This window comes from Arabidopsis lyrata, assembly GCF_000004255.2.
Source record: "Arabidopsis lyrata subsp. lyrata unplaced genomic scaffold ARALYscaffold_5, whole genome shotgun sequence".
NCBI classification, from domain to species: Eukaryota; Viridiplantae; Streptophyta; class Magnoliopsida; order Brassicales; family Brassicaceae; genus Arabidopsis; species Arabidopsis lyrata.
This window is the reverse complement of record NW_003302551.1, coordinates 16,656,872-16,684,716: the sequence shown is the minus strand read 5'-3', so window position 1 is coordinate 16,684,716 and position 27,845 is coordinate 16,656,872. Positions and strand designations below refer to the sequence as shown.

At 35.4% G+C, this 27,845-nt stretch overlaps 6 protein-coding genes, 1 long non-coding RNA gene and 1 pseudogene across 9 annotated transcripts; 2 read left to right on the top strand and 6 right to left on the bottom strand.

Annotated features, from left to right (window-relative positions):
- Positions 1-988: 988 nt before the first annotated feature.
- Positions 989-3,754, top strand: LOC9312287 (serine/threonine-protein kinase prp4). The gene has a single exon (XM_021024214.1). It carries the CDS (start codon positions 1,345-1,347, stop codon positions 3,547-3,549), a length of 2,205 nt encoding a protein of 734 aa, XP_020879873.1. The 5' UTR covers positions 989-1,344; the 3' UTR covers positions 3,550-3,754.
- A 3,733-nt stretch (positions 3,755-7,487) lies between these two features.
- Positions 7,488-10,342, bottom strand: LOC110228733. Of its 2 annotated transcripts, none has more exons than XR_002332237.1 (5): positions 9,868-10,342; positions 9,584-9,715; positions 9,093-9,178; positions 8,241-9,018; positions 7,488-7,890 (listed from the first exon to the last, which is right to left on the bottom strand). It is a non-coding gene; the product is annotated as an uncharacterized LOC110228733 (long non-coding RNA). The 2 variants fall into 2 exon arrangements; XR_002332238.1 differs by having other exon boundaries at positions 8,951-9,018; positions 9,868-10,318.
- Positions 10,343-12,051: 1,709 nt separating this feature from the next.
- On the bottom strand, positions 12,052-14,423 carry LOC9312285. 2 transcript variants are annotated; one of them, XM_002876171.2, is made up of 2 exons: positions 13,628-14,410; positions 12,052-12,373 (listed from the first exon to the last, which is right to left on the bottom strand). In XM_002876171.2, the coding sequence occupies exons 1-2, from the start codon at positions 14,197-14,199 to the stop codon at positions 12,367-12,369; spliced, it is 579 nt and encodes a 192-aa protein (XP_002876217.1). In that variant the 5' UTR covers positions 14,200-14,410; the 3' UTR covers positions 12,052-12,366. The 2 variants fall into 2 exon arrangements, with proteins under 2 accessions (XP_002876217.1, XP_020882069.1); XM_021026410.1 differs by lacking the exon at positions 12,052-12,373 and adding an exon at positions 12,417-12,839 and having other exon boundaries at positions 13,627-14,423.
- A 1,798-nt stretch (positions 14,424-16,221) lies between these two features.
- LOC9314000 (soluble inorganic pyrophosphatase 4) lies at positions 16,222-19,403 on the bottom strand. The gene is made up of 9 exons (XM_021026641.1): positions 19,121-19,403; positions 18,274-18,411; positions 18,131-18,159; positions 17,748-17,813; positions 17,556-17,663; positions 17,056-17,121; positions 16,841-16,961; positions 16,588-16,669; positions 16,222-16,482 (listed from the first exon to the last, which is right to left on the bottom strand). Exons 2-9 carry the CDS (start codon positions 18,407-18,409, stop codon positions 16,440-16,442), a joined length of 651 nt encoding a protein of 216 aa, XP_020882300.1. The 5' UTR covers positions 18,410-18,411; positions 19,121-19,403; the 3' UTR covers positions 16,222-16,439.
- Positions 19,404-21,384: 1,981 nt separating this feature from the next.
- On the bottom strand, positions 21,385-21,983 carry LOC110228594. The gene is given in 2 exon segments (XM_021026324.1): positions 21,385-21,844; positions 21,846-21,983. Coding segments are annotated over 2 exon segments (141 nt in total). The 5' UTR covers positions 21,918-21,983; the 3' UTR covers positions 21,385-21,775.
- LOC9312284 (ras-related protein RABE1a) lies at positions 21,920-24,205 on the top strand. The gene is made up of 9 exons (XM_021026323.1): positions 21,920-22,062; positions 22,159-22,269; positions 22,676-22,748; positions 22,849-22,949; positions 23,051-23,116; positions 23,288-23,385; positions 23,479-23,541; positions 23,638-23,730; positions 23,856-24,205. The coding sequence occupies exons 2-9, from the start codon at positions 22,197-22,199 to the stop codon at positions 23,937-23,939; spliced, it is 651 nt and encodes a 216-aa protein (XP_020881982.1). The 5' UTR covers positions 21,920-22,062; positions 22,159-22,196; the 3' UTR covers positions 23,940-24,205.
- A 71-nt stretch (positions 24,206-24,276) lies between these two features.
- On the bottom strand, positions 24,277-25,228 carry LOC9312283 (zinc finger protein ZAT11). Its single transcript, XM_002876169.2, has one exon. It carries the CDS (start codon positions 24,930-24,932, stop codon positions 24,405-24,407), a length of 528 nt encoding a protein of 175 aa, XP_002876215.1. The 5' UTR covers positions 24,933-25,228; the 3' UTR covers positions 24,277-24,404.
- Positions 25,229-25,757: 529 nt separating this feature from the next.
- On the bottom strand, positions 25,758-27,009 carry LOC110228555 (annotated as a pseudogene).
- Positions 27,010-27,845: the final 836 nt, after the last annotated feature.

The window sequence follows — 27,845 nt, the reverse complement described above, 5'->3', positions numbered from 1 at the left end:
TTTCCTTTTAATGGTTTCTTCAATTTTCATAGGAAGAAAATAGTCGGGTTCATCTCTAATACTATATAGAAACAACCTAGCAATAACAGGAACCTTCAACATCTCACAATCTCCATTCGGATTACATGTGTGGACATCCTTGTACACGTTAACTCTCCACTTAGAACATTTCTTCGTGATTGCACAGTATATCCGCCATATACATCCATCCCCATCACATTTAAATCCAAGCTTCGTTTTATCATACCTGTATTGTGCGATGTTGCAGCCTGTCTTCAAAGCATGGTCGAGAACAGCTTCTTTAAAAGCAATGGCACTGAAGAATGTCTGGTGATAGTACAAATTCCCACCTCCGCCTCTAATGTTGTCTCGTTTTCTCTCCCGAGCAGCTTCGTCTTCTTCGTCTTCCTCACTGTCTGGATACTCATCATGTAGAATCGAAGGTTCGTCTCTAAACTCCATTACAGCCTTCTCGATTTCAAAAGCATCTCGCTCCCTTGGGTCTTCATCATCGGGTACATTATCAGGTCCATTGCCTCCTGGATCTCCTTCCTCTTGCGGACCAACTCCAGTAGCCTCCGCATGAACGACGAGAGCATTCGTATCAAGCTCATTCGAATCCATCAATTTGGGGATTTTTTGATTCTAGGGTTCTAAGGTTCAATTTGGGGATTTTTCGTTTTTAGGGTTCTAGGGTTTGATTTGGGGAATATCGGGTGTAATGGGTCTAATAATCGGATTGGTTTCTGGGTAATTTCGGTTTAATTTCGATGTTAAGCGGTTAATGGTGTGACCGGCACAGTAAACCGAAGATAAACCACGAAATTTGAAATTTTGGAGACTGAGGTCTAGAACTTTCGATTTAGGGGGAAACTGGAGTTTAACTTTCGTTTTGTGTGGACTGGAGACGAGACCCGAAATCTGTGTTGTTATGGTACTATATGAAACTTACGGGGGGGACACAGGTCGTTCACCCGAAGAGATTTGTTTATATATAGGCTTGTGCTGGCTTTCATTGGTTTACCTGAGCTTTACGCGGATCGATGACGTGTCATCCATCCATCGGAAACGTTTTGAATGAACGGACACGATTTACTACGGCTCTATCCTTTTAATCATTATTCTTCATGGGCCTGGGCCCTTTCTTTCGTATCATTATGGATTTTAAAATAGACGATTCTGATTTTAATTTGCCCTGACTGTAGTTTACTAGTTTTCCATATAAATGTGACGATTTTTAATTGACGGATACACAAATTAAAAGAGAGTGAGGGAAGAAAGAGCGCGCGAGAAATCGAACCCTAACCCTAATTTTGCGATTGTTTCTCTTTTCCCGACGATCTGATGGTGAGAGATAAGATGGTAGAATCAAACCACCGCAAACACCGCCGGTCGTATTCGCCGTCCGAAGAAGTCGTTAAATCTTCGAAGCGGCAAAAACACCATCATCACAAGCACCATCATGATCACAAGCATCGACACAGTCATCATCTTGATGAAGAGAATGTTTCTATGTCTTTAGGGGACGGTGGTGAACTTGAGATGGAGGAAGGGGAGATTTCGAAGAGGGGAAGCATTGATAGAGATAGCAATAGAGACCACTACAGAAGTAGTAGGAGGAGTAGAGATAAAGCTAGGTCTAGTAGTAGAGAGACTGGAAGGGAGAATGAAAGAGAGAGACGGAGGGATAGGGATAGAGATAGAGGAAGAAGAGAACTCCAGAGTGATCCGGAGAAGCATAAAAGTCTTGATGAAGTGAGGCACAAACACTCAATACATGATGCAGAAGATGACTTAGAGATAAGAAGCTCAGATTCTATAAAGAGCCATAATCCTAACGGTGGCAATTTCAAAGAAACTCGGGGCAACTTTGAAAGGTCCGAAACTGATAATGCCACGTATAGTAGTAGAGAGATGACTGGGAGGGAGAATGAAAGAGAGAGACGTAAAGATCAAGATAGGGATAGAGGAAGAAGAGAACTTCAGAGTGATCAGGAGAAGTATAAAAGTGGTGGTGATGGATATGGGGAAGTGAGGCATGAAGATGACTTAGATTCTGTAAAAGGCCATAAACCTAACGGTTGCAGTTTCCAAGAAACTCAAGGCAACGTTGAAAAGTCAGAAACTGATAATGATGATGAAGGTGATGATGTTGTTTGGGAAGTTGAAGAACAAGAAGCTTTAGACCTGAATAGAATCGAGGAAAGCAGGAGGATTACGCAAGCCATATTGGAGAAATATAAGAAAAAGTTGGAGCAGTCCTCTACTGTGGCAGATGTTCAAGCTAAAGTTGGGTTGGATACTGAGGCGGTAGACGGTGAAGTCGCCAAGCTATCTTCGACAGTTGGGGAATCACCTGCACGGCTTGTGATTTCAGACTTACATAGGACACTAGCTTCCGCAGGGGTTGAGGAAGGCAGCCCAAAGAATGACATGTTCAGTGATGATATCTTTGGGGAGTCTCCAGCTGCTGGTACTCGGAAAGGAAATGGCCTTGTTACTTTTGTAAGGAGTGGACTCCATGATAATTGGGATGATGCAGAAGGATACTACAGTTATCAGTTTGGTGAACTACTTGATGATAGGTATGAAATCATGGCTACTCATGGAAAAGGTGTCTTCTCTACCGTGGTGCGGGCAAAAGACACAAAACCTGAACTAGCTGAACCTGAGGAAGTGGCTATAAAATTTATTCGGAACAATGAGACAATGCATAAGGCTGGCCAGGCTGAGATTCGGATATTGAAGAAGCTAGCTGGCTCTGACCCAGAGAATAAGCGCCACTGCGTCCGTCTTCTTTCAACTTTTAAATATAGGAACCACCTTTGCTTGGTGTTTGAGTCTCTTCATCTGAATCTCCGTGAAGTTGTGAAGAAGATTGGTGTCAACATTGGTCTAAAACTATCTGATGTTAGAGTGTATGCTGAGCAGTTATTCATATCCCTTAAACATCTCAAGAATTGTGGGGTTCTTCACTGCGATATAAAGCCTGACAACATACTAGTGAATGAGGGGAGAAACATGTTAAAGCTTTGTGACTTTGGTAGTGCAATGTTTGCTGGTGAAAACCAAGTTACACCATATCTTGTTAGTCGCTTCTACAGAGCTCCAGAAATCATTCTTGGACTATCCTACGACCATCCGTTAGATATCTGGTCTGTGGGTTGTTGCCTGTATGAGCTTTATAGCGGGAAAATTATGTTCCCTGGCTCCACAAACAATGATATGTTACGCCTTCATATGGAACTGAAAGGTCCCTTCCCTAAAAAGATGCTTCGCAAAGGAGCATTTATCGATCAGCACTTCGATAAGGACTTATGCTTCTATGCTACAGAGGAGGATAGTGTTACTGGAAAGACCATAAGGAGAATAATGGTAAACATAAAGCCAAAAGATTTAGGTTCAGTAATTAGACGACGTTATGAGGATGAAGATCCCAAAGTGTTGGTTCATTTCAGGAATCTTCTGGACAAAATTTTCACACTTGATCCTCAAAAGAGACTTACAGTGTCACAGGCATTAGCTCACCCATTCATCACGGGCAAATGAACCTCGTAATGTTGTTGCCCTGGATACATGTACATTGTATATATTACACAATTATTATTTTTGTTTAAGATTCTAAAGTGTGTTAGTGACGATGTTGTTCTCAGATTCATCATTCAGTTTTGACAGTAGGAAAAAAATGCAACGATTTAATTTAACCTTAAGAGTAACCACAGTAGTAGAGATTCTATGAGTCTCTCAAATATATTATTATAATACTTTTAATATTATTTTAAATTAAAAATTAAAAATAAAAAGATAAAACCAATGTGATTTTGACACGTAGGAAAGAAGTCTCTAAAGAGGTTTTCAATTGTTTTCAAATGAGAATCGATTCTCTTCTCTCTCTCCTTTTTTTTATTATTTTTCTTTTTAATATTGGTTAGAGCCTCCCACTGTGTGAATCAAAATTGCATACTCTAAGGGTGTTTGGATCAAAATTGCATACTTTTTTGAATTTAGTGGTTAAGAAAATAAATGCTTGTATAGAACTGTTTTTTTTTTTTTTTTTTTTTTTTTTTTTTTTTGTTTCATTGCACAACCGAATATACTTTATGTCTGCAAACATTATTTTGCTTTCAACATCTATTTCCTGAAGACATTGCTTTTCAATCTTTGTATTTCTCTAATATCTTATTTCTTTTTTCATTTTATTTCTTCACTTGACATTTCTTTTTAACAAAAAAATATATATGACATGAGAATATTTCATGAATGACTATGATTCTGAATGGTGAAAACTCACGGCAACAAACTAGTTACTAGACAATTGTGAATGGTGAAAACTCACGGCAACAAATGAAGAGTAAGAGTTTTTTTTTGGTGTGCAATGAAGAGTAAGAGTTAAAGAAGAGGAAATTGTGATTTAAGCGATTTTTATAGAATTTTTTGCATGTCAAAACGATTTCTAAAGAATTTTAGAAAGTGGTACGTATTACAAATATAATTACAAATATGATTGGTAGAAATTTGAAACGATTCTAGGATTGGGTATTTTACCTTTATTCAAATTTTAGTATTTTATTATTTTTATTATATATACACACATTAATAAATACATGTTATATATTACTTTTATAAAATAAAGTTACCGTATAGTCAATTTTTGTATTTGTTTTTTTTTTGTTTTGTTTTATTTTTATAATTACAAGTATGATTGGTAGAAATTTGAAATGATTCTAGGATTGGGTATTTTACCTTTACTCAAATTTTAGTATTTTATTATTTTTATTATATATGCACACATTAATAAATACATGTTATATATAACTTTTATAAAATAAATGTACCGTATAGTAAATTTTTGTATTTGTTTTTTTTTGTTTTGTTTTATTTTTATAGTGTGTATAACGTTTTACAAATATCTGATTTCTTTTTATATGTATATAGTTTTCAGCGACTAATATATTTCAAGAACCTTACTTTTTTTTTTATTAAAGATACACATGGTGCACAACCATAATTTAAATTAAACTTAAAATATTTAACATAGACTTTCAATTTTTAAAACTATTCTTTTAACCTTTAAATCACAATGATTTGTTAAAATGATAACTTATAATTTATTTTATTACATAATTTTAATATAAAATTATTATTACTATTATGTTACTGGATTTTGTAAATTTTTTACTCATTTTCGTAACTAAAGGAGAAACCCACAATCTCAATGTTAGCAGAAAATCAAGGAAACACTACTTTACTATTATTTGATAACGCAATTACACCGTATAAAACGTAGATAAAAATACAAATATTTGTCACCATTATATATATTTTTTTTTCTATACTCACTTAACATCATTATTTTGTTTATAAAGTCAGACTATAATTTACAAAAATGAAATATCTAAAAATAATATTGAACCAAATCAAACAAAAAAACAGAATAGACAAGCTTATTTAAATTTATATATTTGTATTATTTAGTGATTTAAAAATCCCAACAATTAGGAAAATGAACTATTCGTCCAATTAAGATATTTTATAAATTTTGTTTATGTTAATAAAAGCTTATGTGTATATTTATTTTAATTGGATTGATTTTATTTTTTAAATGAAATATCAGCCTCTCGTAAGACATAAAGTAATAAAAGTGATTAGTGGCTTAATTAAGAATATAGTTATTAAACCAAATTCTAGTAGTACAAAATCAAAGTTTTGGTGGAGGTGAATATCAAAAAAAATATGTGTAAACTGAATCGGTACATGTTGATTGTTGAGTTATATAGTAATTTTTTTTTATAAACGTCTTAAATATAATTGTGTTACGTAAAAATAACTATAGATATAAAGTTTATATTTAGATATTTGATCAATTCCATCAAATAATAATAATAATAATAATAATTTTTTATGTGTCAACATTACATAAGCTATTGTGTATTCATTTTATTTATAATTTGATTTTTTTTTCTTTGAACAAATTAGAAATCCATGTATCATTATTATAAAAAAAAATTATGTGTATTATATGTTTTAATTTGATTGATTGTCTTTTTAAAATGATGTATTTTTTTAATAGATAGCTGATGTGGCATAGAAAGCTGATGTGGCATGCTGGAGAGATGAGTTGTATTAATTGTTATGTTTTGATTGGGTATCATTTTTAATAATGTGTCATTCTCACAAGAACTTAAAAAGCTGATGTGTCATTGCTGGAGAGACTATTAGTAGTTTTATTGTATTGATTAATTATTTCTAATATCTTCAACATAAATTTTTCATGTTGTTATCATTTTTCTAAGCATGATTTTTTTAATAATAAAATTTAAATATTCGAGTGCAAGATACGATGTTTTGTAAATTCACATCAATCACATAAATTCAGTGATTGATTCAAACTTTTTAAGTATGTAAATGCGAGATAATCAAGTTACAGTTGGGATCTAAAATGATACGAGAGAATAATCTATTGCAAAGATGATGGATATGCAAACGAAATTTGAAAAGGCATGGATATACTAATATGAAGAGGATGGATATGTGAACAAAAATTGAACGAAAATTTTTCATAATTAGAATACCGCAAAGCTAGACTATTTTGAAGTTATATAAAAAAAATTTCTCTTCACCACCAGCGGCAAAACAAAACTCAAATTCTGAAATCAAAAATTCTGAGAGAAAAATGTCATCGCAAGAGACTACTATAGAGAAAATGCTTGAGTTCCAAGCTCTATTGATTGATCTCTCAAAGAGATTACACCTATCATTCCCCAAGTAGCAGACGAAGAAATTCAAAGAAGAATGACGCGAAAGGCTAATACGGCGGTCTTAGATATGTTGCCTAGGATAATTGTTTTGGTGGGCGGAGACGGTAGGTACGATAGCTGGCTTTCAATGTTATCTCGTATACCATGGGTATACAACAAAAAGTGAATATTGTTACGATTATTGTCATCACAATATATAAAGATTCGGTCACAATAAGTCTATTGTGACGAAACTGACACTAATTCTAGAATATCACAATAAAATCGTCACAAATCTATATATGTCTCAAAAAATTCACAAATGAATGTGACGATTAACAACGGTAACAATTGGTCACTGATTGTGACGACATTCATTTAGTCGCAAAAAAGCCACAATTCGTGACGGACAATACTGTCACAAATATGCCACAACTAGTGACAATAAAATCGTTACATAAGCGTCACAAATTATTACAACATTTAAGCCACTGACCCGTTACATTTTACGACCAAAATATTATCACAAATCCGACACAATTAGTGACTCGATTATACGTCACAATTTGTGTTTCAGTTGTGACCTTTTTTTTCTTACTAAACTCGTATCAATTTGTTACAAAACTAGGAATGTAAACAACACACAGACGTTTAGTCACAAACATATGATTACCAAACTTTTTTCTTTTACGAATTGCAGTCACCATTTTTTTTTTTAAATATATAATTTTCTTTTTTGACAGCAAAAAATTTATAGAAATCTTAAAGACAATAGACTATAATCCAAACAAACGATAATATTTACTAAACGACTAGCATCCAAACAAAGTAACACAACTTAAAGAAAATGAAAACTAAACGATACTTAGGCTAATAGAAACCAGAATATATACATAACTATATTAGCTGGAAGGTCTTGGTGGTGGATTCGGATCTAGACTAGACATTTTTCCATAGCTTCAAGTCTTTTCTGAGTTTGCAGATTCTCTTCAAGGCTCTTTTTAAGATCAGTTTCCATCTCTTGTAGCCGATGCGTTATCGTCTCTACTTCTTCAGAAGTTTGTGGTACACTTGAAGAAGCACCAACAGATGGTAGAGCCTCAATTAGTGCTCCAAGTCCAAATATATGGCCATGTTTAGATGATCCAGCAGCCTAGAAAGAAAGATTAAAATTATTAGCAAAAACAGAAACAATACAAGATATCTCAAATGATAGTTTAGGATACACACATCACAAGAACAAATGAATGTAAAATCAGAGACTAACCAGCATAGAATTAGAATGAATGTAAAACTAGAGACTAACAAGCCTAGAGTGAATGTAAAACCAGAGACTAACCAGCCGAGAATTAGAATGAATGTAAAACCAGAGACTAACCTGAATGTAAAACCAGAGACTAACCAGCCTAGAGTGAATGTAAAACCAGAGACTAACCAGAATGTAAACCAGAGACTAACCAGGCTAAAGTGATGTAAAACCAGCCTAATTTTTAGAACTATTACCTTGATATAAATTTCATTCCCCAGAAGATTCCAGAGAGAGATTTGAAAGAACAATGGAGAGCAGAGATTAGCAGTTTAACATCTAGATTAGAAGTTTAAAAATCCAGACAAGCCACATAGATATTTGAATGACTGATGGAGATGGAAAGCAGAGATTAGCAATTTAACATTTAGATTTGTAGTTTTAAAATCCAGACTAGCCACAGAGATATTTGAAAGATCGATGGAGATGGAAAGCAGAGAGATTAGCAGACATCTAGATTAGAAGTTTAAAAAATCTAGACAAGCCACAGAGATTCGAAAAGATCAATGGAGAGCAGAGATTAGCAGTTTTTTAAAATCCAGAATTATGTAGAAATACCTTACCTCTGAAATGAAAGACAAACTAGTCGCATATTGATAAAAGGGATGTGGCGTAGAAATCGATTTTGAGAAGTAGAGGGAGATGGTTAAATAGTTTTGACGCAGTTTTAGGGATTCTTATTGAGTGGGGAAATTTTTGGCAAAAATTAAAGCGGTTAATGAAAATTTTAGCTATTTTTGGGAAAGAAAAGGCGCTAATGGTATAAAAAATCTTTTTAAGGATCTAGAATAGTCTAGTAGAAATATCTACTAGACTTATTTGCATATATTTACATAGAAATAACTAAGAATATCTAAATAATTTCATAATATCTAAACACTTATTGGACCAATGTTGGCTCACTCACCATGATGCATACGGCAGTTTCCACACATGAGTGCATAAGGATCAGAATGTTGTTTGGATCGTCCATTCCTACAGAAACAAACATCATTACATTTACAAATTCTCTTTCTTGTCTAGATGGTTCTAAGATATGTGTATTTTACCATTTTCAGTGATGAGATCTATCAATCATCTGTTCTAAGCTTCGCCTGTATTGAAGTCTGGTAGCTGTTCTCATCGGGGTCGTGAGCTGCAAAACATCCATGAGAGAGGGTCCAGCTTAGCTTAACTTAGGTATCAGTGATTATTGTTAGTATGTGAAATGCTTGTGCACCTAAACCAAATTCTCAACTCATTATCTCAATATATTGAGTAGTATATACCAACTAAACTATAGCAAATATCCAGCATGAGACTCCTAACATCACCAGAACCCTTAAAACCTCAATATGTATATATGAATTAAAAGGTCTCCAAACAAACAAAGAAACAAAATCAATACTTAAGCTACCACAGACACATGGATGGTTGCAAAATCAAAAACTTTTGACTAAAACCTCGCAGATCACTACATTAAAAAACCTTATAAAGCTAATCATCAAAATAACTTGAAAATCAATTGACCTGATCACTAGACTGGTTAAAGAAACCCCACCTCGCTCATCATTCAAGGTGGTTGCTGTAAACGGGTCAGCCCGACCCGAATCATTCACATCCATATTCTTCTCCGTAAGAGTCATAACTTCAAAGTCTTCCCCTTTTTCCTGAATTGGGACGATTGAGCTATCTGCAGAGTCAGTAACATCGACATCATTCTCAATTATTTCGAAATTCCTTATAAAAACCTCAAGCTCGTCATTTTCTCCCACGGAGCTCCATTTCTCAAAAGATTCCAATGTAGTAGAAGAGGAAGAAGACGAATCCGTATCGATAGCTAACCTTCGGCTACGGAGATTCGTGGTTGGAGACGAATTGAGGCTGTCGGAATGGCAGTGTTGTTGTTTGCCGACTCGGTGGTGTATTTTTCCAGTTGCTCAGCTACTGTGAAATGAACAGGTGTCGTTATTCAACATCGAAGATGAAGATTGAGACCTATGCGACATCGTTTAACCTTGGACTTTATGATTAAACGGCCCATAACTTTTGTTTATTCTTTAGACCCAGTAAATCAAACGCAGCCGTTTTGTATCTTCTCTTTTCCTTTGTTGTTGGGAACGCAATCTATCTTCTCTTTTCCCAGAAACACATTTGGTTGCTGTTCTGTCTTGATAGGATTTTTTTATTAGACGTGAGAAGTACAACAAATTGAGCAAACGAACTCAAAGACTACTTTTCTATTTCATGCAATCTGGAAAAACTTATTCAACATGGACTTAATAAACAAAGATTTATTGAGCAAGGCGAAAATACTGTTTATTTTTTTATTTGGGTGAAACTCTCCATAATAATGTGGCATATAAATATTTCTTTATTTGGGTAAGGCTAATAACGTTTTTATTCTTGTTACAAAAATGGTAACAATTATACTACAATCTATAACCAAACGCAAAAGTCACAAAAATAGTGACAAATTGTGACAGGGTAGTTACGAAACTCTTGTAACTAAATGTGACGTAAATTTACTCACAAAAATCATATAATTTAGTTATCATATTTGGTTGCAAATCCGTATTTATATTTGTGACTATATATTTTGTAACAAAATCGACATAATTAGTGACAAAAATTGGTTACTTTCAATTCAGTCACAATATTATAACGAAATTGTAATGTTTTTATGACGAAATAAATACGTCACAATTTAGTATGTAAATGGTCACAATCTTCTGATGAAAAAAATGGTCATAATTTTTTCGTAAGAATATTCACTTTTTTTGTTGTAGTGAGATACGGCGGTGATATATCCTCCAAACTCCACTGCCGCTTCTTTAGCTGATTACACAACCCTTGGAGTTGTTAGCTGGGTTTACATACTCAAGATGGGGCTGCAGATGCTTCTTCCGCCTGTTCCACACACTACTCGGACCACCCGGTGGACCACCACCGCCCGGAGGACCACAACCACCATACGGAGGAGCACCACCATACGGAGGAGCTCCCGGACCATTTTGGAGACCTTACGGACCCGCATCTTACTGGAGAGGACATAATCGGCCAGGAGGGCCTTATTGGAGAGGAGGAGCTGCAATAGACAAATCCGACCGTCTCCTCTGTCTCAAGGTCGGTTCGATTATTACTCCTTTGACATTTTCTCTATTTATCCTCATTTTCTCCGTTTATCCTCTTTCTCTGACTGTTTATTCACACTAACGCTCCCCATTTATCCTCATTTTCTCACTCTTCTTCTCACTAACGCTCCCCATTTTCTCTGTTTTGAGCAGTATCTTCAGTATTTTGGAAAACCGACCACAACTGGACACTTTGATCTACATGTTGGGGGGTATTGATAAGCTTGTGATTGAGATCTTCGAGAAGGAAGCCTCTGAGATGAACAAGAGGTACTTCAAGTACGCATGGGTTTTGTACAAACTTAAGGCAGAGAGGGAGCGTGAAATCACTATTGATAATCCTGATCATCTTGATTTCATCACGATCACGAACATGATCACCGATACTTCCCAGGCTGACTGTGCTGTCGAAAAAAATTGCTATGAGGACTCGAACCACTCGAACCCACGTCCTCAATATCATTCACTTACCACTGGACCACGATAACATAGATCACAAAAATGTTAAAAAATTATATATATCGATAAAAATATATGGGACTACAAATTAACGGCGTTAAAGGATTCCGTTACGTTAATCAACGGTCGTTAACTTGCGGGTTCGATTCCACCAATAGTTATTTATATAGAAGGTATTTTAGACTATAAATAATTCAGTAAAATTTTTTTATTCCAATCGAAAACAATTGGATATTAAACGTCCAAATAAAAATTACTTTGAGTTTTTTTGGGGAATTTTCCCGATTAGAAAAGGAAAACATTTAATAACTTCCAAAATAAAAATGATTTTCTATTTTATTGGCTAAACGAGACTTGCTTCTTATGGGTACGTACGTACTCGAGAGTACTCGAGAGTTGAAAGCGGTTCAATTAAATTTCGTTATCGAAAGCAGAATTGTAAAATGAGCAAAACATATGATTTCGAGCGAAGTACACAAAATAAACAAACATGGGAAAGCTTCTGAGTTCGATGACCATGTATTGTAATCTTTACTCTGTTCATCAACATGTATTGTAAATTTGGTTCAGAAACAACTTCAGATGAATTTCTTAAAGAAAACAGATTCACCCATGCATTTCCCGGTTCAAATAGAACGGAGTAGAACCCGTAGATTCACCAGCACCTTATGTTTTGTTGTCGCGAGTTGTTCACACATCTGAAATCTTCCCGAACAATGTGACCTCTCCCTGCCAAGACGCTCTTAGGAACTTAGACCCTGCCAGTTCACGATGAACCACGTAAGTTCAGTGATCGATTCAAAACTTTTTGAGTATGTAAACGCAAGATAATCATGTTAAAGTTGCAATCTAAAGTGAAACAAGAGGATAATCTAATAGATACTTCGAGGAGGATGGATATCCGAACAGAATATGAAAAGGCAAGAGTAAGATCAAGCATTACTAACACTATTGAGTAGATTATCACACCACAAGTCTGATGTTCATCGTCTTAGAACTCTCATTAGGATGTAAATGGATATCTGAAGATCTATTGTCATCATATGAAGATTTAAACAACATTCTATATTAATATTTGTGGACACAGTAAAAAAGAATTCTTCTTGGCATGAAAACCTCTGACTACTATAGTGAACTGTATATGAAAGCAATAGATTTGCAGATCGACCAAGTCTCACTAGTCACATTGTGAACTAAATCGAGTGTCCAAAACATCATTGAAACAAAAGTTAATAAAAAGCATTCTTTGTAAGAACATGCAGTTTTATCATATATGGGAAACAACTATCTACTAACCGCAAAAGGAAGAAGAGAATAAAATCAGTCAAGAAGAAAAATTTGCAAAATTTATAATATGAATTGAGGAGAATTAATCGATCATATATAACGACCATGTGTCATTTGAGACAGAAATGCAATGACCACAATCCACAACCAAACATTGGCCTAACCTGTAACTTCATTCATTCAGGAAACAGCAAGTGCTGAATTCACTACTGGTAATGATCAAAAACAATCATTTTCCAATTTCTTTTTATCAACTATTGTCTTGGAATGAAAAAGAAACTGTAAAAGCAAACTAAAGGCTTGATTGACCATGAGCGAATCAGATTTCAAAAACAGAATTAAGGGCAGGTCGCTAACAGCAAAAATCAGCCAAAACATATGAGCCACTGTTATATTTCTCACTGAATACATACTCTATACATGGCCCAAAACTTTAATTAGCCAACATTAGATCAATGAACAACTAAATCATCCCAAAAACAAGAGCCACTGTTACATTTCTCACTAAACATGTAGTCTGTTATCAGACCCAAAACTTCGATTTCACCAAAACTAAACCAGCAGTATCAGGAACAATTGATTGCAGTCTCGAAATGTAGTAATAGCTTGTAGAATCGAGCAGCTTATCGAATCATCATACTATCCTAAGACTTGTACAGAATTCCCAGGAACCGACATAACAACACATAATGATAAATGTTTAAAAGGAGTTATAAGAAACAAACCTTGAGGAACCAATGTTGATGTTGTTCCTATGAAGAATCCTACCACGAGCAGCGTCTCCACCATCGATCAACTCTCTAAGCCCCAAATTCTCCACCTCCTCCTCTTTCACCTCCTTCTTCTCCTTCTCTACACGGCGGTTAGGAAGCTTCACAGGCAACCTCTCGAAGTAATTCCCGTAGATATACTCAGGCGTGTAGCCATTCTCTTCATCGAACAACATGATATGACCATGCCACTCCCAAACACGATAATCCGATTCTTCATCCTCGTGAAACCCAACGCAGATGTGGTGTTCGTTGACTGTCACGGCTTGACCTGAATTCGGCTTAAGAGAATCGCTTCGACCAGAGACGATGACTCGGATTAGCTCTTTCTCAAGCCTAGCTTCTTCTCTGTCGAGACTGGTCTGACCTTCTCCGTCATCATCGCCGTCGCTGTCGTCGGATTTGAAGAGGAGGTCATCTAGGGATTGAGAGAGGAAATGAGAGTTAGGGGGACGGATTTGGAGACGTCCAAGTAGGGTTTGGATTAGGATGTTGTCGATGTTGCTGTTTCCATTGAAGGAGCTCATCGTTGATCACGAATCGATCTTCTTCTTCTTCCTCCTCCTTCGATTTCGTCCTTCTTCTACCCTAAGAAGAAGATACTCTCGGTCTCGGGTTTTAGGGATAGGAAAGGGTTTTGGTTTACGATGACGGTTCATTGAGGTTAACGTGGCAAATTTCAGAAAAGGTAAAGGCTAACATGGTAATATTCTATTAGAGAGCATCTGATCACAAATTTGTAAATGGAAACTATGGAATTTAGTTGGCTAAACAAAATTTAAGCAACTTGGAATCGAAAAAAAAAAAAAAAACATAAACATAAGGAAACGAAAGCAGAGAATAAAAAGAGTCTACTGAATGAGAGAAAACTAGCATTGTATTTAAGTGGAATCCTCATCTAAATAGTGATTATATTGTGAATGAATTGACAATAAGGGTGCAATCTTCATCTAAATAGTGAAAATATCTCACCGACCTTAAGATCTTGGCCAAACCCAAAAGCATATCGAAGTAATTGTGATGTATAAAAGACTAGGATCGGACCCGCGGTCCACCGCGGGAGAATATTGGTTTACATACGTTGATTTTAATAGTGTGTGTTTTAAGTAGAGCGAATCGGATAGTGTACTTATAAATATTTATAATAACGAATTGTAGAGAAAATGTTAAATTGTTTCTAATTAAACCGATCATATTAATTATGATTAAATATAGAATTTTATGTTTTAGAATTCTAAAATTAGATGATTCATAGGAATTAGAGCAGTAAAAATAGGTCAAAAACCGTGGGTCGAGCCCAAATCAGCTCACTATGGGGCATATTTGTGAAAATATATTAAACCCGTATATAAACGGGCCACACGGATTGATTCGCAGTGGATCATAGGTTTTTATCGGTTTTCGTCCGCGGGTTGGCGGATCAGCCCGCATGTTAGTATTTATTGATAAAAGTATAATTTATTCAACATTTGGTAATTTAAAAAACTTTTAATAAATGAAATTATAATATTTATAAATATAATGAGATATAAAATTATTTCCTCTAATTTTTATTTATTTATTTATTTTAGTAGTATTTAAAAATTTCGTTACTTTAAAATTATTTAAACAAAATCCACGGACAACCCCGCAAATCAGCATACATTCGTGGGACGGATTTGTGTTTTCATATATGCTATCTGCGGGTCGTGTGGACCAACTAACTATATGTCAAAATATATTTTGCCTATCACAAAACGGGCTTAACGGGATGAATCAACTCGCTTTGACAGCTCTAGTGGGAATATTATTTAGTCATACAACAAAATAGAGTTTGGACATAGGAATAATAGAATCTATATCCTATTTCTTAGATGAGAGATTGAAACTTTGAAAGGTGAAATATAACGATTAATAATTAATTATTATTTTTCATGATTCGCAAAATTTAATAAATATTTATCATCTTGTTGAATAATTCTAAAAATCATATTCAAGAAATCTTTATAATTTTAAAATTAAACTTCTTTGGTAAGTTATAAGTAAGAAAATACCATAATTTCGTTTAATTTAATTAAATTAAAATTAGTTACATGGATTTCATATCTATTTAATTTACACGACCAAAATAAAAATATCTATTTAATTTATAAAATAGATGAGTTAGTTGTGATAAATTTTCTAGAAATCTTTTGAAGCAAGTAAGATATCTTTCAATTAATGCTAATTGGCTAAAATAAACAAAATTAATGACAAAAACGTTGATTGTTATGGAATTAGTTCCAAAAATATATGAACAAATATATTATACGTAATTAATGTATAGTATTGTTCGGAATATGCTTTTATAATTAGTTACCATAAATACAATCATAATTTATTTGATTTCAATAAATATTTTATTTTAGTTTGATTTTTTTATTATTTAATATTAATTAGAAATCATATTCCAAAAAAAATTGAAAGATCCGATTTCAGAAATTTGGGTCAATTTTCTGATTTTGACCCGACACATTTGCATTGGTACTTCTCTTTTAATAGTATAGAGATTTAATATACCCAAAAAAAAAACAAAGCAAGATAGGAAATGACTCCAAAATTAGAAAAGTGATGAACACAAATGAGTAAAATCTCTGTTTTAGTCTTTGAATTATCGGCATCATCTAACGGATTCATCAGAGGACATACACAAATATATCCTTTGGGAAGCCTGACATTTATATGTATACTTATATTTATGAAAAATGCAGTTGTGAGCTTTTCATTTCATTGCTTGGGTGGTAAAAACTCAACGTCTTAGGTTCTCCACGACGTAGTCTGCATAGAGATCCCTACATGACACGAAAGAGTTGTCCCAATTTGATTAGTTATTAGTTATTCTTTGATAAAAGGTGAATATGAGATATATAACAATCAGTTTAATGAAGGTTGCTTACATGGAATGCTGAACTGCGTCGTAGGCTGCAGTTGCAGGAAGGAAGTCGTTAACGGCTACTTCCTTGTTCTCGTTTTTCTTATCTGCAACAAGAATACAAGAGCATGAGCCTCATCTATTTACATTTACGACTTCGCTTTCGATTTTGGTATAAACATTTCAATTCGGACTTGCTTTGGTTTATGTCTACCCCTAAGCTCATATCATCCTTAACCAAACAAAAGTTTGAAAGATGGTGAAGAAAGAACACTCACAGTCTTCAAAGAAACGGCGGATCTCAGCCATACGATGAGGCGGAAGCTCACTGATGTCGTTGTAATGGCGATACTCTGGATCATCAGCGCAGACAGCAATAATCTTGTCGTCTTTCTCACCCTTTTAAAGCAGAAAGAGCATCTAGCTTCAATCTCTTTTGCTTTTGTAAGGAAATAAGATGACACATACATTCAAGGATATTAATTTTTCTAACCTGGTCAATCATTGGCATCAGACCAATAGCTTTGGCCCGAAGAAAGCATCCTGGGATCACCGGTTCCTGTAGAACAAATTCAACATGATTCACATGGGATTAGTGTCTAATCAACTAATCTCTTGCATATGACTCTACTATATATCTTCTCATCATTAGACTTTTTACTATGTCTATATGCTTTTGTTATTCAATTTCACCAAACCAGAGAGACTTGATTAATAAGAGATTTTAAATTCCAAACTAAAGACTAGAAAATCCACACTCGAAACAATATGCTGAGACACCTTTATAAGCATAGCACTCACTAACTGACTGGCAACATTTCTAATCTGCTACATTCATTCCTAGGCTACACAGTTACACAGTAGAGTCTATAGCCAGGAGTTGAGCCATTGAACTTCTTCAAAGCTTATCAGATGCACAAATCAAAGTGGAACAAGAAACATTATGTAATGAATTATACAGGTTCTCAAAATTGTATGAGAAAAATATGTTACCTGCATAATGACAAGAACATCAATAGGGTCACTGTCCTCACAAAGGGTACGCGGAATGAACCCATAGTTGTGTGGGTATACGACAGATGAGTAAAGAATACGGTCGACCTGAGAATATAGGTAAAGTTTAGACAATCGTAGCTCTAATAATGAAAGGGACAGCGAAGAAAGTTACTGCAATCAAGTTTATACCTTAATGAGACCGGTAGTTTTGTCAAGTTCATACTTCACCTTGCTCCCTTTTCCTATCTCAACCACCTGTAATAATGCCTCCATATGCTTTGTTAATAATTCCCACAAAAATATCTCAAGTATTAAATTGGTTTCCTAATCAGGCAATGAACATCATTTCATATGCTACAGCAGACTCAATTCAGGTCTCAAGATAAACAGCCAGTGAATGTCTGAATTTTCTTTGAGTGAATGCTACAAATATGTTAATTCTGTAGGAATAGCAAACAAGTGCAGCATCTCCAAATACGCCCAATGACAGTTTTTGTGACAATATAATAAAACATATTCAATACTAAGACCATTTGCTGCCCATATATCAAGAACATAAGCAAAATACTTACACAATTGAAGATAATTGGGGCCTCAGGTCCTGTGAAACAAGGGAATGAGAAGTTAAAAAATGTATAGAGTTACTATTAAACAAACAAATGAAATCATCTAAGAACCCAAAAAAAATAAAAGAAACCATTACGTATAGCTTTACCTATCTCGAGATCATGCCATGGGTGTGCAGCAACTGATCTGTGGCTCATGGACGAAAGTATCCTCTCATTAAGAGTAGGAAGTGAAACATGTTTCTCAACGTAGGTTTTGGTAGAAACCTCAATCGGTGGCGCCATTGCTGCAAAACAATGCACATACCAATTCATAAACAGAACAACCACCACAATATATGCATCTCTCAAAGCAACAAAAACCGCAACACCATCTGTCGAAACACAAATTATGGGCTCAATCTTTACAAATGTTTTAATTCCCCTAGATCATGGAAGATAATAAATTATACTAAAGATCTGTGTGCATAAAACAAGTTAAATATATAAATAACAATCTTCAACACCTGGGAAAATCAATTGAATACACACAACACAATGGTGGACACAGAGACACAAGATAACAAAATCTCTTAAAAAGAAAATTACAGAAACGTCCAAAGAAACGCATATTTTTTGCAACAGTTCATGAATCCATAAATGTGTCCACCGACAAAACCGTTCCCCACATGTCTATAAAGCGACCAAAAGATCAAATTTTTATATATAAAAAAACAGGGCACTCTCTTAAATCATCTTCAGATAATCAGCAAAGGGCATTAAGAGAAACGAGCAAAGATTATTCCTTTAATGGAGTTTGAGAATCTAGAAATGTAGATAGACATCAAAAGATTGAATCTTTTGGAACCCGACTCAGATCTACAGGTCACAATGACCTCTCGGAAAGAAAAAACCTCGCTCATGGCTTATGCAAACAGATTAAAGACACCCAATACAAACCCTAGAAACCCGGTGAGGAGGAACAAATCCGATTGAAGAACATTTCGAAATCCGTACCTGAGCAAATCGACAAATCTGAAATCTCCCGAGCTAAAATGTCGTCGAATGAAGAAGAAACGCAAGCACAGATCTCAAGAAGCAGCGAAGAGAGGAGAGAGAGAAGCAATAGTAGAGAGGAAAGCTAAAGGAGAAGAAAGCTGTAACTATACGCGTTCCCGCTCTCTGTCTCTGCTTCTGTGCTATTTGAAGACTCCATTTATATTTTAGAAAGAATATTAATTAATATTTTGGAGGAAAACAATAAATTAAAAAGCATGACCAAAGAAAATCTCTTTAATTTTGGAAATTAATCGAATATGTCCGGACCCGAAAGTGTAAATGTGGCAAGATTTTATTGGATAATGGAGGAAGAGACATAGACGGAATTCCTAACGGCGGTGGGGTCAACGTAAGGTTTGGCTGTCTGATACACGTTAACGTGACTCGGATTGCGAGGAGTCCACGTTAAGCCTCCGTTAGATACTGTTAATGGGAGAATATGCTGGAGAATTGAGATCAGGTGTTCGCAAGTGCACCGAAAATTCGTGTTCAGATTTATGACATCGCAATTTCTCTGTCGGTGGATTACAAACTGCAATCAAAAGAAAAGCATATGTAATCTCTCAAGTGAATATTCGATTTCATTTTCTTTCTATGAATAATAATTTAAACACAAAGATATGTAAATGATTATTAAGTGTTGTTCATCGTTTTTTTTTTTTTCAAAATGTTGTTCATCGTATTTTCTTCACATTATTAGGATTCACGCAAAAAAAAAAGAAGCATGGATTTGTCTATGAATATAGTAGTAATTTTGGTAACAGTGATATTAGGAATTTAATTTAAAAATGATATTAGGAATTTGAGATTTTTTATCTGAAAACACAATAAATAACTCACTTATTATTATTTTAAATTATTAGATTTATACTTTGCTAAAGTATTAGATATTTAATCTTTTTGTTGTTTACAGGCTTACAGCTCATAATTTTTATTTGTGGTATTTGAACTCATATTATAATCGGATACCGGCATTGATACAAGTCACCATTTACCATCACCGGTAAGCACCGTTTTATGATTATTTTTTATAATTAATATACACGTGCATTTTCAAATAAATGCCATTTTGGATAATCTTTTGGATAAATATCGAACGGTAAAAAAAAAAAAAAAAAAGATCGAACGGTTTTGGATAATCTTTCTGACTTCTGTATGGTAAGAGTTTAATGAGATATCCAAAAAAGTAAGATAGATTTGGATAAATATGAATCTAATCGTCTTTTTTTTTTTTTTTTTTTTCATCATGAATCTAATCGTCTAAATTAGAGTTAAAAGCATTAAATGAGACGATCACATTGACGTAATAGTTGCAATCTACATGATCAGAACAAATCTGAGAATGTATGATTTTACTTTTTTCCTTTATTGTCAATGGAGACACTCTTCGTATCCATTTAGAAAAGGAAATCGGATCGTATAATTTAGGAAAGGCTTACGTCGTGTCGTGTCATTCCCTACAAACTTTGGATAACTGATATCCAATGAAAATTGGATAAACATGAAACTAATAGCGTAAGAGTTTTAAAAATCATTAAAGAAGACGATCACAGTTACTTATTATATATACATTCAAAACAAATCTGGGAATATATGACTTAAAACTTTTTTGTTATCTCAAGGACGATATTTAATTAAAGTTAGCTTTCCTTTAATGTCAATGGAAACACTCTTCGTATCCATTTAGAAAAGGAAATTGGATCGTGTAATTTCAGAAAAGGCTTTCGTCGTGGCATTACCTCATTGGTCATGAAGAAGTGAAATATAGACTTGTCCGCATGGGATGATGTGGATGGGGTTGAGTAACGAATGCTCATGCAGTAGTAGCAGCAGTACATTAGATCCTACGTAGGATCATTGTAGATTCCTATCCACACTTTATTCTTTGGATGATTACTTGCTTAACACCGACGACACTATATTCAAAATTCTTTCTTTACCAAGTTGTCAATTCGCCTCTCTTTTAGCCTAACTCTTTTTTTTTTTTTGCCTAACCTTTGCGTCCCCTTGGAGTTAGTTGGATGATTCTACTGCCTACTGGTTCAGATATTTGAGTTTATTTACAAGTGAAGGGATTGAATCAACTTTTTTATTTGAGAGCTTAATCGCAACGCAACTCAGAACGAAATATTGACATAGAGAAATAAACAGATATTAATTCTTGAATTTTCTTGTCAACTCAGAACGTTTAACGAAACTTACAAGTACGTATTGTGCCCTGCGATTGATGTGAGTTTAATCATATTATTTGTGATCCGAGACCAATAATAGATCATAGATGTAATTTGTTCCCTTTTCTATCGTCTTCAAAACTTCAAACACTTGAACATTCAAATAAAACAACTGGAGCTAAGCCATTAAAAAAAAAAAAAAAAAATTTACTGAAGCCATCAAAATAGATTAGACTTTGCACCACCGGTCACGACTTGGGGATCAAATGGGTTAAGTTCAGACGCAATACCGTTGGACAAAACTCATTGATCTCCCTCTTAACCAAAAGACGTCTAGTTAAAATGCTCTGAAATTTTTTTTTTATATGACAATATTTCGTCAATTCTGCTGGGTTGGATTTGGATAAGTTTGATTAAACTAAACATATAGTGGATGCCATTGTCACACAAAAAGAAAAACAAGCCCAAGGCCCATTATTCGAAATCTATCAAACGGCGACGTATTAATCAAACCGTAACCTATAACCACGCGCCCGGCAAACACAGATCTCCATCACGAACAAGATCCAACGGTCCAGATCCATTCCCTCTCCTTCTCCATCTTCTCTCAAACAAAAAAAAATCTTCTGAATCTCCGAAAAAAGCCGATCGGGAGAAGAAAATAATTCGACGGCCGTCCGGTTACTGTCTTGCTCCGTTCCGACGATCTATCTTCCCCGAGTAGATCTGGTACTTCTTTCTTTTGATTTTTAGGGACTACATAATTGAATCTCGATTTAAATTTTGTCTCCATTGTCTCAGTTTTTGTCTCTCTTTGCTTACCAGTGATTCGTTTCTCGGCAATTACTTGATTTTGTTAAGAAATGGCTGCTCCTCCTGCTAGAGCTCGTGCTGATTACGATTACCTCATTAAACTTCTCTTGATCGGAGACAGCGGTAGGTTTCTTCATCATTCAGATCGTAATACTCCCTTTTGTTCCCTGCATTTGATTCAATCTATATCTTTTTGATTCTCTCGATTTTTGGTTTTTGGTACGCTTTAAGTTTTGTTTGAAGGATCTTGAGACATCAGTGATTTGAGTAACACATCTTACTCAGATTTGGATCTTATTTCCACAATTGTGAGCATATGATGTTCATAGTCTTCCTAGTTTGATATTAGGATGGAGAATTCACAAAAATGAATGATGTAACTGTTTCATTATGTTCTCTAGATGTTAATGTCGCAAATGGTTTAGCCAAATTGATGTGAATATTCCTTTTGTTGAATGTTGTAAGTGTTTCACTATGTTCCAGTGGATTATCCTAAAGTTTCTGTTTATCTCTTTCTTTCATGTACCAGGTGTTGGTAAGAGTTGCCTTCTCTTACGTTTCTCAGATGGCTCGTTTACCACCAGTTTCATTACAACGATTGGGTATGATGTCTTCATGCAATGACACTGTCATAACGTGCTCTAGTCTAATGTAGTTCTCTATTCCCACTCGAGTTGTGTTTTTGGTTTTTGTTGTTGACAGAATTGATTTCAAGATAAGGACTATAGAGCTCGATGGGAAGAGAATTAAGCTGCAAATCTGGGATACTGCAGGACAGGAGCGGTTCCGCACAATCACAACTGGTGTGTTTTCGATCTTGCTTTTCGTTTTCTCTTTTTGTTGTTATTTATGCATCTTTGCCTTCCTCGCTGGAATACACCTGAGTAGTTTGTTCTTATTGCAGCGTACTACCGTGGAGCCATGGGAATTTTGCTTGTGTATGATGTGACCGATGAATCATCTTTCAACAGTAATTACTTTCTTTACTTTTACCTTGCACTCTTGCAGTTTAATTAGTTCTATTTGAGGCCTTATGCAACCAACAATCTCTTGCAACAGTTATAAAGTTTATATTTTTCCATTTGTTAGCTTTCTTATTTTCTAATCAACTAATTTGTTCCTTTGTTTTCTTCAATTCTAGACATCAGGAATTGGATCCGTAACATTGAGCAGCATGCTTCTGATAGTGTCAACAAGATTCTAGTTGGGAACAAAGCAGATATGGATGAAAGCAAAAGAGTCTCTTTCTTTTACCCTCCCTCGTATCTTCGTCCTGCTTAAATATTCTATGTTTCTGTTTGGCTAATACACCGGTTTGCTTTGTTTTTCCAGGCTGTGCCAAAATCTAAGGGCCAAGCTCTTGCAGATGAATATGGAATGAAGTTTTTCGAGACTGTAAGTTGTTGTCTATGTTTTGTTACATTTCAATAGATATAGGGAAAGGTCTAATTCTTTTTAAATGGTTAACTTTGATGAGTTTGCTAATTGCAGAGTGCCAAGACTAACTTAAACGTTGAGGAAGTTTTCTTCTCTATTGCTAAAGACATTAAGCAAAGACTTGCAGATACCGATGCACGAGCTGAGGTTTGTTTGAGCTTTAACATTAATTTCTACTGTCATCATTCATACATTGCAATTGTGGTAAAAATCACATTTCAGTATGTGTATCAACCTTACTAACGTCATCGAATTTCTTATCATTTTTGTAGCCGCAAACAATCAAAATCAACCAATCCGACCAAGGTGCGGGAACATCTCAAGCTACTCAGAAATCAGCATGTTGCGGCACATAAAAATTGGGTCCACGACGCCTGTCAAAGGAGAGAATCTGGCTAGTGAAAGAGAAATGGTATTTGGTAAGAAAAACTGAAAAAGGAAATCAATCTTCTTTTGCTTTTCTTTTATATGAGATGTGTTGCTACGTGTTCTTTTAAGATTCTCTCTTTCCCCTAATGGTATAGTGTGACTGTGAAGGACACAATTCGTATTCCATATTTCTGGAATGGATTCTCTGACATCAGAATATGACTTATGATAATATCAGTTTATCTCACTCACACACCAATGATATTGGATTCTTTGTATACACATTCGAGGATGGTTCTGTTTCAACTGTTAATGTTTTATCACTCATTGCAAGAATTTTAACCATTTATTTAAACAAATTGTGTATACATACATGACGGAAAGAATGAAATAATGTGTAGCAAGAAAGAAAAAAGCAACAACAAAAGTACAGAAAAAGGTTTAAAACCCTACTAATTCACAAACTTCAAATCAATTTGTGGAACCAAATTCTTCCCAAAGATTAACACAAGATCATTCTCTAATGGAGTTAGATTTAAGTCCAAGATCTTCTTGTTGCTATTGCATTGATTCAAAACCGGTCTGGAATAAACAACAGAAGGGATAACCGATTGCTCGGTTATCATGCTCGTCCTATGCTTTCTCATGTGACCGCCTAGTGCTTGACCGGTCCCAAACATTTGATCGCAAATTGTACACTTATGCATATCATTCTCATTGTTACGATGCTTCACCTGTTCTTGGTCAACGATCAGCTTAGGTTTCTTGTGGCTAGCTCTATGACCTCCAAGAGCTTGGAAGGAATCAAATTTCCGGTTACACGTTTTGCATTCGAAGTGGTTATTATGATTGGTTTTGCTTCCGGTAGATTGCTTTACATCGATTTGTTTGACCACGAAACTTCGAGATAACATCATTAGACTTTCTACTATGTCTATATGCTTCATGGATTCTTCGTAATCGGACCGCTCTCTTTTCATGTTTTTACGGTTGTATGTCGAAAAGAGAAAAGAGCACTATAGAGGGAATTAAAGATTTTAGGTTTTGGTTGGTTCACCTAGAAAATGTGAGACTTGTGAGATTAAGATCTTTGTAACGTATTCATGGAGTAATGAATTTATATGCAAAATAAAGAAAGTTTCAGAGGTTTTGACATTTTCTTACTTGACCCAAAGAAGAAGTCGTCTTTAAACTTGATTCCTATTCAAATAAATTAAGCAGCATTGCTGGTTTGACAAGGACAACAACAGACAACATGTTAAATATTATCGACCACTAACAGTCACATTTTTTGGGTGTTTGGTAACCGACAAGGCACATATTAATTTTAAAATACAAAAAATAATTCTCTTTCGTCTGTCTAAGATATTCCAATAATAACATGTTTAGTACTGTATTGTTAGTTGCACATTTTATCGTTGGCTTCGTGATTTTTAAATTGACTTTGGAACGTAAATGAGCACGTGTAGAATATTAGAAAGAATGGCTAAGAAGAACCAAAAGAAAGTCAAACTAAAAGTCAAATGATTGCATTCTTAAAAATCAAAATCTGACAACTGCTTTTCTCACCTAGGCACTATTTTATTCCACAATCTATGTGTGTGATTACATATAGACGTCATCAATGATGGAATCGTGACGGCGTCTAAACCGGAGTTCGACTTTAGATTAAATAGTTGAAAGTCATTTGGACTTTTAATCTTGAAAGAGTATTATTATTATATGATGAAACCAAGAACGTTGAATTCTTCAAGAAGTTGCATTGCATAGCTTCCTCATTTCTTTTTTTTTTTTTTTTTTTTTTTTTTTCCATTAAAACTCAAACAGTACAAGCCAACTGGCAAAACAGGCACGCAGACCCTACATTACAAGCCAACTGGCCAAAACAGGCACACAGGCCCAACAGAGCATAAAAGCCAGGCCCACGAAGGAGCAACAAACCTGTCACGACCTGGAGAAAGCAAGAAAGGAACAACCTGCAGAGGAGGAGAAAAACAAAGGAACGACAAAAAATTACAACGAGGAAGAGATACACTGAAACAAGTCAAACCAAGTTCATAACAATGAAGAGCCAGGCTGCAGACACCGCTGCGACCGAGAGAGAGGATCGAGACGAGCTCGGATGATAAGTTGTATCTCCTTGATAATCACATGAGGCGGTCTGGCAATACCCGAATGGATGCGAAGATTACGCTCCTTCCAGATAAAGTATACCGATGCTTGAAACAGAAGCTTAAGAATGAGAGAGAGATTGGAGTCCCTGGAGGCAGAGAGTAACCACAAGAGACAATTTATGAATTGAGACGGGGGTATTAATCTCGCAGCAGCCGTGAAAAAACCCCAAATTTCTGAACTGTACCGGCAGGCAAAGAACAAATGATCCCTGGACTCATCCTAATCATTACAGAGGACACACACCGAAGGAATAGAAAGGCCCCAGTTCCTTAGTCTATCTCTAGTATGTAACATGTTCCATGTAACAACCCAACAAATAAAAGCTTGCTTGGGAATGTGATCTTCTATCAGATTCCCGGCAGCAGGAAGAGTATTTTTGAGCAGGACAATAACCGGATTCCTGCTTCTGCTGGACGAAATCCACCAGTCACAGTCTCGGAGTGCATCCTTGACCACCGCATTAGATGGTAGACCAGCCAACTGCGGGCCATTTAAGCCAGTTAAATCGATCAGCGGACCATGACCGGTCCAATTATCATGCCAAAAGCTAGCAGTGATACCTGATCCGACTTCACAAATGTTGAAAGGTCTAGCAATAGATCTAAGCTTACACAGTTTTCGCCAGATCCAGCTACCCGAGTAATAAGGGTTTAGATTCCAAAAATTCCTGCTCCCAATAAGGTTCAGTCTCACCCAAGAAACCCATAAGGACCTTGCAGCAGTGGAAAGCAACTAGATCAACTTCAGAGCAAGAACTGTATTCCAAGAGGATAGTCTTTTCAGCCCTAGACCTCCATTCTCCTTTGCAGAGCAAACGATATCCCATGAGATCTTTGCACGAGCCGAGTTTGGCGCCCCAGTCCACAAGAAAGCATTACACATCTGTTCAAGCTTAAGCAAACATTGATTCGGCAGAATGAAGATAGAGGCCCAAAAATTGATGGTAGAGTAAATTACTGACTTCAAGAGCTGAAGCCTACCAGCAAAGGAGAGATGTCTAGCAGTCCAAGAAGTGAAGCGCGAATTGATCTTGTCCAGAAGAGGCTAAAAATCATGTCTTCGCATTTTTTGAGCCATAAGAGGAACTCCCAAATAACGAACTGGGAGGGAGCCATGATTGATACCAAAATCAGCAGCTAAGAGACGACTTCTTTCAAAATTTCAACCATCTAAAAGCAAGGCAGTTTTACTCCTGTTTATGCCAAGACCCGAGCCTTGTTTAAATTCATCCAATATATTCAAAATACCATCAATTAAAGAGGCTGAACCATCACAGAAAATCAGCATATCATCCGCAAAGCTCAAATGAGTTATCATAGGCGCCAAGCATTTAGGATGGAGGGTAAAGAGACCATTAACAGCACCTAAATCGAGGGATTTGGCCAAGATGTCCATAACCAGAACAAAAAGATGGGATGACAGCGGATCTCCTTGTCGAATCCCCTTCATACCCTAGAAATATCCAATCAATTCTCCATTAAAGTCAATACTATATGAAGGGGTAGAAATGCAAATCCTGATCCAGTTAATGAAATCCGCAGGGAGATTGAGAGCTTTCAGAATGTTAATAAGGAATTCCCAGTTTACATTGTCGTAAGCCTTAGTGATATCCACTTGGAGACAGCCTCTGGTAGTCACACCTTTAGCTTGAAAATTATCCACCAGTTCCGAAGCAAGGAGAACATTCTCACAAAGCAGCCGGCCCTTGATAAACCCAA